Source organism: Eschrichtius robustus, chromosome 13 (genome assembly GCF_028021215.1).
Source record: "Eschrichtius robustus isolate mEscRob2 chromosome 13, mEscRob2.pri, whole genome shotgun sequence".
Lineage (NCBI taxonomy): Eukaryota > Metazoa > Chordata > Mammalia > Artiodactyla > Eschrichtiidae > Eschrichtius > Eschrichtius robustus.
In genome coordinates this window covers 47,362,282-47,374,496 of record NC_090836.1, presented here as the reverse complement: position 1 = coordinate 47,374,496, position 12,215 = coordinate 47,362,282, and the positions used below count along the sequence as shown (strand labels likewise).

The 12,215-nt window shown below is 47.2% G+C and overlaps 1 protein-coding gene across 1 annotated transcript; it reads left to right on the top strand.

Annotated features, from left to right (window-relative positions):
- On the top strand, positions 1-11,341 carry SDR9C7 (short chain dehydrogenase/reductase family 9C member 7). The gene is made up of 4 exons (XM_068561513.1): positions 1-301; positions 3,408-3,666; positions 4,321-4,493; positions 11,124-11,341. Exons 1-4 carry the CDS (start codon positions 1-3, stop codon positions 11,339-11,341), a joined length of 951 nt encoding a protein of 316 aa, XP_068417614.1.
- Positions 11,342-12,215: the final 874 nt, after the last annotated feature.

Genomic DNA, 12,215 nt, shown 5'->3' with positions numbered 1-12,215 from the left:
ATGGCAGCTATCACGGACCTCTCCTTTATGTACCGCTGGTTCAAGAACTGTAATCTGGTCCGCAACCTCTCGGACAAGTACGTCTTCATCACGGGCTGTGACTCGGGATTTGGGAACCTCCTGGCCATGCAGCTGGTGGATCGGGGCATGCGGGTGCTGGCTGCTTGCTTCACTGAGGAGGGGGCCCAGAAGCTTCAGCAGGATACCTCCTACCAGCTGCAGACCACCCTATTGGATGTCACCAAGACTGAGAGCATCAAAGCAGCAGCCCAGTGGGTGAGGGACCACGTGGGCGAGCAAGGTGGGATGAATTGCATTCTTTGGCTTTCTCAGTTTATCCTTCTTTTTCTCTCTTTCTCCCACAGGTATCTGACAGTTATCGGGGACCCTGTTGTTCAGATGGGATGGGAGAGGTGATGTAGAGAAAGGGGCCGGGTCTGTAGCTCAGTGGGATTGGACCTGTTGCAGGGTTTGGACTGTCCACATGAAGAGGTGATTTCCCAAGGAAGTTTTCTTTCCCAGAAACTCAGAGGGTTGGCAGGGTTTGGGGGAGATTGCACTAGCAGGTCAGGGAGGGAATATGCGTTCCACCTGTCCGAACGTTTAAAGATGGAGTTGCCTCACTGGGACTTTGTTAGTCCTAACTATCAGCTCCTATAAAAATGTGAGCACGTTTCTTGTCGGGGTCAGGCTAGGGGGAGGAGAGAGTGAACATGAGGTTGGACTCCCCGAGTGGGGACGTTTGTTCTCCTTGACTGTGTCAGGCTAGACTGCAGGGTGGGGAGCGAGATCTCTCCTCTTCCTCATATCATGATGGATACCGGGTTGACCTAAGGGTAAGTGCCTATGTCAGGGTGGCTGCTCTTATTGGGAAAGGAGGCTGTGGGCTAGGGATGGACTAGGACTGACGGGGGCCCACCAAGGGATCTTCCCACACGCAAGATGTGGGTGTAGGAATGGCTCAGTTGTAGAAGCAGCAACCTGGGGGAAGTTCTGACTCCTGAGGGAACTAACCTGGGGTCTGTGCACACGAGTCAGGGCAGGAGAGCTCTGGGGCCCAGGAGGGGCAGACAATAACTCTTGCTTTATTTTCCTCTTTGGCATTTACCACTATCCAATATTCAATATATCTTACTTATCTTTCTTATTCATTTTCTATTTCTCCTGCTAGAATAAAGCTTCTAGTGGGGGAGGTGTTTTTTCCTTTTATTTATTATATATCCTTAGTGCTTAGAACAGTGTCTGGCATCTAGTGAGGTGCTCAATAAATATTTGTCAAATGAACTAAGTTATGAATAATTCAGCAAGAGTCAGTTTCTTTCTTCAACAGGCTGCCTCCGCCCAGTGCCCTACATTCAGCTTTGAACCACTTGTGTTAATGACTCACTGGGTATATTAGTTTCCTATTGCTGCTGTAATAAATGCACACAAACTCAGGGGCTTAAAAGAGCACAAATTTATTATCTCGTAGTTCTGGAAGTCAGAAGTCCAAAATGGGTCTCACTGGACTAAAATCAAAGTGTTAACAGAGCTCTGGGGAAGATTGCATTTCATTGCCTTTTCCAGCTTCTAAAGTCTACCTGCATTCCTTGGCTCATGACCTTCTTCATCTTCAAGGCCAGCAAGGTTGGGCTGAGTCCTTTTCATGCTGCCATCTCTCTGGTTCTCTGTCTTCTGGCTCCCTCTCCACTTAGAAGGACCTTTGTGATTATATTGGGCTCGCCAAGCTAATCTACGATAATTTCCCCATTTTAAGGTCAGTTAAGCAATTTAAATTTCATCTGCTACCTTAATTCCTCTTACCCACGTAATCCACCATATTCACAGGTTCCAGGGATTAGTATGGGGACATCTCTGGGGGGGGCCTTTGGGCAACATCTTTGGTCTAAGAAGCACTGGAAAATGGGAGGAAGGGATACTTGCATGCTTTCTTTTTGCCCCTCAGAGTCTCTGGACCATGACAAGTTGGCATGGCCCTAAAGCTGTTCATACTGTTTTGAAAGTTCTCTAGCTCTCTTTGCAAAAAAAAAAAAAAAAAAAAAATTAAGGTTGTCCTGGTTTGCCAGCAGGCAGAGCTATTTACCAGGGATGATCAGAGGTAGCAGCGAGTGTGTGTCCCTTCTCCACAGGCAGAGACCACTTGGGTTTTACAGTCTTTGGGTCTCAGGAGCTCATTTCTTCCACTGTAAGACAGGAGTCTCCCCTAGCTGGGAAGGCTCTGAGTCCTGAACAGCTGGTTGGTCTCCTGGGGTCTGTACTTGGGGGAAGGTAGGAAGATAGGATGGGGACACAGCTTGTGTGGGGACCCCAGGCCTAGGGGAAGGGGTGAACCATGATTGGTGTTTACATCCAGACCTGCCCATGTGTGTGTGGAAGAGTATCTTGAGGCTACAGAGGCCAAGTTGGGGTAGTGAGATAAGGGGAGGGAAAGGGAAGGAACCTCAAGCCCCTCCCCCAAGTGGAATTTTACTTGGAAACTCAATATGTAAGACAAATGAAAATTGAGGTTGTCCTGCACCTCCCTTCCTTATCAGGTTCTGGGGTTCAGCCTGAAAGCTCTCAGGACTGCAAACCACAGGCTGGAAACAACTGTCCTAATCCAGTCAACAATGAACCTGAGGCCCAGGGAAAGGAAGTGACTTGTCCAAGGCTGGAGGTAGAACCAGGACTAGAACTTGAGGCTCTTCAAGCCTGGCCCCTGCAGAGCTGAATGACAATACCTAGCAATATTTCTCTCCACTTATACCAACTCAATTTAAATATCTCAAAGGGAGCCCTTTTCACATTTTTCCAAAATTATTTTATTTAAATGTCTTCTGTATTTGTTTATAACTCTTATTTATTTCTTCTCTGGTTTCTGAGATCATTGACGAATAAGACCGTGTTTTGTTCATTTAATGTCTCTAGCACCTTCCTCTGTAACTGACAGATGCATGAAATGAATGAATGTGTGAATGGATGAATGAATGAATGAACAGAGTAATTTTGGTAATGTGTGAAATGGAGTTGGTTTCTTACACTCAGGTGAACAGAGAGGGGGAAGCATGATAGGGGAAGGAATTGAAACATTAATTCACTGGTATGAAAATGAGATCTCTTTTCCCGAAGCCAATAGCTTAGATGCTATTAGCTAAAGCCTGGATTGTAGCTGGTACAGTGTCCAGCTAGCTGGCAGACTGTGTGAATCAGAAAAACTGCCCCTGTAGGGAAAACCCATTAGTAAAAGGCCCATGTTCCTTTGGGCTGTCATAGCTCCCCACCCCACGCTGCCAGACTGGCTGTCTTGTGCCTTGTAACATGCTCAACCATCCTCAGCAGCCCTGAGCTGGGGGGTCGTGGACCCTGGTGCTTTTCCAGAGACACTGCTGATTTTAGTCTGGTTCTCCCTCCCTCCACTGCGCCCCCAGGCCTCTGGGCCCTGGTGAACAACGCTGGTGTAGGCCTGCCCAGTGGTCCCAATGAATGGCTGACCAAGGAAGACTTTGTGAAGGTGATCAACGTGAACCTGGTGGGACTGATCGAAGTGACTCTCCATATGCTGCCCATGGTCAAGAAAGCCCGGGGCAGAGTTGTCAACATGTCCAGCTCTGGTGGCCGTGTGGCTATCATTGGTGGCGGCTACTGCGTCTCCAAGTTTGGCGTTGAGGCCTTCTCTGACAGCATCAGGTGACTGGGCCCAGGTGCCAAACCATTCAGAGTAGGAGTTCTGGGGGTTTCACCTCAGGAAGAGAGGGCTGGGTGGGGGCACCCTGTGGGCAGGCAAGGTCTGGAGGGAAGATGTTAAAACAGTAGCAGGAGGAAGGCTAGACCTATAGGGACCTTCCTCAGGGACCCAGAGAAGAGGGATGAGAAGAGGTGGGGTGGTGATGAGCAGCCTTCCCTTGAGCTGTCTCAGAATAAGCAACACGCTGCTTGGGCCTGTGGGAGTAGGAGGGAGGGTCCCCCAAACAGACAGAGAGGTCTGGGGGCAGATGTGCTGTGGGCAACCCTCCGAGAAGGATGCAAGCCTTGCGTAGACCCCTTCACTCCTTTGCCACCTAGGCGTTGGGGGTGGGGCTGAGTGGGAGGGATCTGGTCGGAGCAAGGCTTTGGTCTAGATTCCTCCCGGCTAGGCTGGCCTAATGTGAATTGTCCAGAGACAGACTTGGGAAAGGGCTTATTTGCATGAAAGCAGTGCTGGGCCTGGTGCAGGGGTGGGGGGCACACCTCCAGGTTCCTGATCTCTGGAGATCAGCTTCTCTAGAGGTGTCAGAGGTGACTTTCCCTGATGATCCTTTGTCATCGTGGAGTCCCAGACTGAGTCCAGCTCTTCTTTCCTAGGCGTGAGCTCCACTACTTCGGGGTGAAAGTCAGCATCATTGAGCCGGGGAACTACCGGACATCCATTCTGGGCAAGAAGAACATGGAGGGCATTGAGAAGAGTATGTGCAAGCTGTGGGAGCGGCTGCCTCAGGAGACCCGCGAGAGCTATGGAGAGGAGTACTTCCATACCTGTGAGTTCCCCAGGAGAGGAAGGGATCTCTGAGAGGGATAGAGAGGTGTTGGGGGTCACTGACCCACTTTCATTTTACAGATGATGGGATGGAGGCTCAGACGGGTTATGAGCCCAAGGCCACACAGCTGGTGGCAGAGCTGGGATTTGAGAACTGCTGGGGGAGTGACAAAACCATAGCTGCGGGGAGATGGGGGTGTTAGGAGAGTTGCTGCCCACCCACCCCTGGCACCTGCCTTCCCCCCAAACACCCGTATGCAGGTGAATCAGGTGAAAATGCACTGCCATGAGTACAGAGAAGTTATTAAGAGCACAGCTACTTGAGCCAGACTGCCTGGGTTTGAAGCCTGGCTCTGCCACTTACGGGCTAGGAGACTTTGAGAATGTTACCTAGTCGCCTTAAGCCTCAGTCTTCTCATCTATAAAATGGAGTTAATGATAGTGCCTACCTCACAGGGCTGCTGTGAGGATTAATATCTGTGAAGTATCTCGCATGCACTAAGTGCTTGTCAAATCAGTAAAGAGGAAAATCACACGAATGTTTAAAAGGAAGGGGCTCTGGGAGCTCTCTTTCTCCCTGGCCTAAGGGTCTCCTGTGAATCTCAGGTGTTTCTGGAGAGTAGAGGAGGGACATCACAGCTGTTTACTATACTGTCCCAAACTCACAGTTTGGGGAATTCTTCCAGTTTGAGGGATGCACGGAGCCCCAACCATTGGGGAACAAGAGGAGGGGTGGCCTGCAGGTGCAGCGGAGGAGGGATTGGCCAAAAGACCTGGTGGAGTACCTCGTGGTAGGAGAGAGAGTCCTACTCTGAGGACCAGGAGGCCCCACATTCACTCAGAGCATCTAATCCCAAAGCCAAGCCAGTTGGTTTCAGGAGAGGATCATCCACAAGATTTCCTGCTTCTCTCCATTTCTCCCCTCCAAGTGCCTGGAGGGGGAGCAGCCCCTCAGGGCCACCCTTGGAGCTGCCCTTGTGTGGGACAGAAAGGTGGGGCTGGCATTTTGCTGGCTCAGGAGGTTCCCTTGGTCCAGTGTGAAGCAGCCGGCTCTCAGCCCCGTCCTGCTCCATTTGGGCCTCAGTGGCCTAGTCATATATTTCCCTAACCCAGATTTTTTTCCCTCTCTTTTACTTGACTTCCATGAACATCCCTGAGAGGCACTTTCCTGTTGTGGTTAAGCTCTTAGACTCTGAAACTAGGCTGCCTGAGTGTAAATTTCATGTCTCCTGCTTGCCTTGGGCCAGTTACTCAGTTTTCTCATCTGTAATGGGTTATAAAAATTAAATGAGTTAATATATAAAAAGTGCTTAGAATATTATCTGCTTCCTGGTAGGAACAATTTGATTTAAAAGTTTGTTGTTTTTACCTATTTACCAGTGTAATAGAGAAAAAGAGCATGGCCTCGTTTTCTCTATTACACTGGTACCTGCAAGCTGTAAGTTCTTGTGTTGCAAAGAGATATTCTTAACTAGCAATCATCCAAAATCCAAAGTGATGAATTTTAAACATATACCCAGAAACTCTGAATGGGCTAAATATAATCACTCAATCAAATTAATGGCAGGTATCTAACTGTCTGGGGGGGAGGGGTGGTTATTTTAGTGACATGCTCTCCTGGACCTCATACATCCACAGAGTAAAAAGCCAAGACACCATAACTTAAAAACCATAACAGCCATTTATTCACTTAATACACATTTTATTGAGAGCCTACCACATGCCAGGCACTGGGTAGGGCCAGGAGTGAGAGTGGACAAAGCAGCAGGGCACACAGCTGGCTGCCTGCAGCTTAAGGCCCAGTGGAGGAGATAGATCTTAATAACAACACACACATTTAGTGACAAATGTGGATAATTACCATGGGGAGAAACACAAGGCCATGAAAAAAAGAATAGGGTTGGGAGTGGGGCCCCAGTTTAGATTATGGTGTAGGCAGAGCTTCTCTGAGTTGACTTTGGGGAAGAATAAGTTAGGCATTGTTGGAAAGTGGATAGGCAAGAAAGTTTTTTCAGGAAGGCCCTGAGGCAGGAAACTCTTTAGAGGAACTTTAAAGATACCAGAGGGTAGGGAGCAGTGCAGTGGAACAGGGGGTACCCAGGATAAATTAGAGCATCAAAGCACACTGAGGATTAAGGATGTGATCTGATTTGTGATTGGGAAAGACTGCTGTCGTTGCTGCAGTATTCCAGGCTAGACATGTCGGTGGTTTGGGCTACAAAGAAGTGGAGGAGATGGAAAGAAGGTTGATAGATGCCCGGTGTGTATTAGGCCTCCTGGTACTGGGAGGGAGAGAAAGCCATCCAGGACAAGTGCTAGGTTTAGTTCAAGAAACCTGATGGGTGGAGGCATTATTCATTCATTGATTTAGGGAAAAGTCAGGGAGAAGTATTTGGAGAAGTATTCCTTGGGGAAAGTAATCTTTCAGTTCTGGACATATTAGAATTCTGTGAGGAGAAAAAAAAGTCCTGAGGATCAGTTAGGGCTTTCTCAGTTACAAGTGACAGAAAATCCAACCCAAATCATTTAAGCAGAAAAGGAATTTCTTGATGCTTATTACTAAAAAGTATAAGGATATGGGCTTCAGGCACTGCATGATCCAGTCCGCAAATGATGTTCTTAGGATCTGCTTTCACCCTATTTCTTTTTTTTTTTTTTCAGTACTTATAGATTTATTCAGGCCTGTTAGAGGTCTTAAAGTAACCAGGAATTGCAATAAATATTTGAACAGAGGGCTGGATGTTTCAAATGCTAAATAACTCAATAGAATTAGAGCTAATACACCATCTGTGTTAATCCATGTGACTGCCCTTTGTCTTGTGCTCACTCAGCTGACACTTGTCCTTTACAATCCAGCCATGGTAAACCCTTCACTAGCTGAGGAAAGCTCTATTTTCATTTCAAATCACCCTATTTCTTGGCTCTGCTTCTTCTGTACTGGCTTCAGGCTTACAGCTCTCTCCCCTTTGGGGTGGTCACATGGCTGCAGCATCTCCTCATCTCCTCCCAGGATAGTCCTTTCCAGTAGCTCCCCCAAACGGTCTAAGATTTACTCTGACTTGGTGGGCCAATGATGGCAGGAACAGAGGAAACTGCAGGATGTACTCAACCCTGAGCCCATCACTGTACCCAGGGAAATGTGAAGCTCTGATTGGCTCAGGCTGGGTCATGCACTCTACCTAGACCAAAGGACTCAGAATGGAAGAGGCATGGATTCCCGGAGAGAAATCTGTAGCTGTTGCTATAAACAAGGGGAATAGCTGTTTGGGGGTTGTGGGGAGGATAATATATATTCCCTGCGAGTTTCCCCTAAAACTCTCAGTTAGCAAAGAATGATCCAAATTATTGATGGGGTCACTATGAGGCTGGGGTGAGACACAGATTCAGCCAGTATCTGGAAACCTCACAAAGGCGTTTTCTAAGTAGCTCGATGCAGGCAGAAGCTGTAGAGTCTTCAGTGAGGTCCATAAAAGAATGTGTAGAAAGGCAAACTTCCTCTGAAAACCACTGTTGAAAAGCTGATGTTCTTCAGAAGAAAAGTAAGGGTTGGGTTATAAAATACTATAGGCTGATTCGTCTCTAGTTCTCTCCATGATTTCAGAGGAAAATTTTTACGCAGGCATTTGACTACTTTTAGATAAAAAATTTTCCGAGTGATCATACTCTAATTTTTACTTCAGTTTTACTAGTGTTTATTGGGATACACAGATGAGACAAAATCTCTAGGAATCTAGAAGGGGAGGTCTGAAAGCAAGTATAATGCCACACAAATTGTGCAACAATGGACATGCATACAAAACAAAGCAACAGTACAGGGACTTAATTCTGCTGTCACAGAAGCCGTCACAGAAGTGCCCATTGGTGTCCTACTGAGTTCTGAAGAATAAATAGGAGCTCACCAAAAGGGAAAAAGATGGCAAATGTTTCACAGAGGGAAGAGCATGCGCAACAGTTTGGAGACCTGGCATATAGCACTCGCGTGCTTTCGAAGGTGGTGTGGATGCAAGGTATAGACGACAGTAGTCCCTCTAACCATGTTACACAGCTCTCTAAACTTCAGTCTCTCCACGATAAAGTATAATAATTCCTCTCTCGTGGGTTGTTAGGAGAATTAAACAAGACTGTAAAGTACTCAGCTCAGCCATATAATAAGGGCTCAACAATCTTAGCCATCATTGTTATGACTAGTCTGGCCTGAATGTAAAGTGTAAAGGGGTGGGGGTGGGGATGAAGCTGGGAGACATTACGAGTCAGATAGTAGAAGACTTTGATGGCTCCAATAAGAAGTGTTGCTCTAAAAAAAAAAAAAAGAAAAGAAAAACGAAGAAGTGTGGCTCTCATCCAGAAGGGCTTTGGAGAGCCTTTTATTAAATGGCTCTGAAATGACCTGATCAGATTTGTGTGCCGTGGGAAGGATGAGGGTGGAGACGTGAGACCAGCTGGGAGACCGCCTCAGAAACCCAGTGAAGGACTGACAAAGGCATGAAGTGAAAGGTCTTGGTCATTGTGGGAAGTATGTATGTATGTGGGGTAGTGTTTGGGGGGCGGTGAGTGCTGTGGAGACAGACTGAAGAAATACTTAGGAGTGGTCACAAGCACCACTGGACACGAACTCCAGCAAGCTGTTATGACCAATCAAACAGGCCCCTGGCTTGTGAATCCGGGAACAGGCCAGGTATCTTGGAGTGATTTTCAGCTATCCCCAAAATAGAACCATATTGGAAATGGCTAGTTAATAGCAACCTAACCTAGGCACATTCCCGAGGAAGCAGCACACAGAGTCACTGGGATAAGCATGCGAACAGGACACAGTGCTCTGGTCCTCACAGAGCACAGCCTGGCTTGTTAGCATACTTCGCAGCAACACAGCCACCTGCCAAGTTTCTTTCTTTACCTCAACCCTGCCAGGGAAGCCACCAAAAATTCCCCTTTTAGTCCCCTTTCTTCCTAGGGAGGGACTAGGACCGTTGGGTCCATACTGAGTGCCAAAGCCTAGTGCCTGCTATTTTATAGACTTTATTTTGCTAAATTCTCACAATAGCACAAACGTTTCCTGGATGCCCAAATGCAAAGCCCGAGTTCTTCCTCACTGTCCAGGAGACTGACAGGGGCTAAAGGGTACCCCTCTCTCCCTCAATCCATGTCTAGCTGGGTGCCCAGCACAAAGCAGGAGCGCAATAAATATTTGAGAGAACATGGAAAGGATGTGCCTTAGACTATTTCAGAGTCTCAGGCAACTTCTCCCACCCCACTGCCTGTGTGGGTCCTCCCATCTTTCAGAGCCTAGTTCCAAAGCCATCTCATCCCATCAGCTTGCCTCATCCTCATCAGCCCACACAGCCTTCCCTGCCTCTGAGGGAGCCGTAACCCCGAGCTTCATGAATGAGTCCTTTGACACTCGCCTCCCCGCCTGGAACCTGCTGGTGGTGGACTCTGTGTCAGACCCAAGGACGGAGCACAGAGTGTCGGATTCCTAAGACATTATTGCTCTATAGACAGTCTGGCTTTAAGTCAGTGTGGCTCTTTTTGGGACCCCCAAAATGTAGTTTGCCTCTTTTCACTGCAGTAGTTTTCTCTTTAAGAAACAGAAAGGGAGTTCCTCGGAGTCGGAGAGGGGGGTAAAGCATACTTGAATGACACTGTTCTGCCCTCATCAACTGCCCACCAGTGTCCTGCACAGAAGGGGTGACTTCTCTGCCTTCCTGGACCATCCCTAAAGTCAGGCTATCTTTTGCTCCCTCTCTGTTTTCAAGCTCTAATCCCTTATCACGAAGTCTGACTCTCAGGCACCACTTCCGCCTGAGTCTTTGGGGCGCTCAGTGAAGTATGAGTCCCTCTGAGCTGCCCCCTTCCCAGAGTCCTGGGGTGAGGGTGCACATCAGGGCCCCTGAAGCGTATCGTGTGGCTTGTCTCCTGTGTTGTAAGCTACAGCAGACTTGGACCCATCTCCACACCCGTGTGTACCAGGCTGACAGAACAGCCCCTCACGTGTGCTAGAGCCTTACAAGGTACCGGTCTGTGCCTTAGCTCATCTGAGCCCCATAATGACCTTATGACCAAAGCAAAGGCAGTGTTACTATTTTTTAATAACATCTTTTCCCTGCATGCTTTTGTAGAAAATTTGGAAACTCTAGGAAGTCCACAGGAGGAAAAAAAAAACCCTCTAGCGACTAGGAATTTCACCAGACAGACAGTATTTTTCCTTATTTCCTTCCAATTTTTCTGTGCACATATATTCACCTGTTTTCTATCCTCTTTCCTCCACTGTCTACCCTGCTATTATTCATCTTTATTATTCTCTAGGGCAGGTATTATTATCCCCATTTTACAGATGATGATAGTTTAAGCTCAAAGTCACACAACTAATAAGTGGCAGAACTGGGCACAGTTCTTCTCATTGCTAGTCTAATGCAATAGTAGGAATTCAATTCACAACTATTGAATTCGGGAAGAGAAATAAGATTATTTATAGGGTGTTTGTTTAAGGGGCAACATGGAGCTTGTGAGATCTGCCTGAGATGTTAGATCAGTGGTCTGGTGAAAAAGGAGCTTGGATGGAATTCAGAAGAAACAATCTTTAATGAAGAATAATAGGGCCTTTGATTTTTCCCCCTCTTTTACCCTCAAACAGATACTGACAAGTTAAAGAACATGATGCAGCTGGCAGAGCCAAGGATCAGCCAAGTCACCAACAGCATGGAGCATGCTATTGTTTCCCGGAACCCCCACATCCGCTACAACCCTGGCCTGGATGTCAAACTCCTCTACCTCCCCTTGGCTAAGTTTCCCACCCCTGTGACAGATTTCATCCTGAGGCGGTACCTTCCAAGGCCAGCAGACAGTGTCTGAGCTGGGGAAGCCCAAGGGGTGGTCAGTGGAGTGTGGAGGAGGGGGGCGGGAGAAGGCACTGTAGGGTCACATGAGGGGGGTATCAGATGTTCTGGGGACACCTTGCTTGGCTGACACTCTACCTGCTGCTGGTGAATTTATGGATAACTTCTAACAGAAGGTGAATGCCTCTTCCCACTCACTGGGGCCTCACAGAAACCTGAGGCGGCCTTTACAGGTTCAAAGACCTGCAGCCTGGCCCCAAGAACATCTGTCACCCAATCAGGATATGGCTTTTTCTTGACCTGGAGGAGTCAAGGAGAGGAAAACTAGTTCCTGCTGAATCATGAGCCTCCCTCAGTTATCACCACCACTGGGAAATTTTGTGGGATAATGTAGCCCACAGGAGAACTCAACCACTTTCCTCTTGTGTCTCTAAATATGCATTAACCTTATTCACATAAACCATTATTTGAAGTATGTAGTAGGACAAACAGGGAGTGCAAGATTATATCACGCAAAAGTTTATCATAGTATTTTCTCTCTGTTTTATGGATTTCTGTATCCATAGGTGATTGGGACTCACATGAAGTAACATTCATTTGTTTAATCACCATTGATTAATTCTTCAAATATTTACTGAGTGCCTACTATAGACGAGGCACTGTGTAGGTGCTGGAAGCATACAAATATGATTAAATCATGGTCTTGGTTTTTCACTCTTTATTTTGTGGTTTTGTTTTCGTATTTTAGCACAATATCTAGAAGCAGAGACAGGATAGCGATAGAAGAAACAGAAATCAGAAAATCAAATTTTTGGAGTTACGAGGAACACTAGAGGTTATCTAATTCAGTAGTTCCCCAACTTGGCTGTATATCATAATCACCTGGTTAA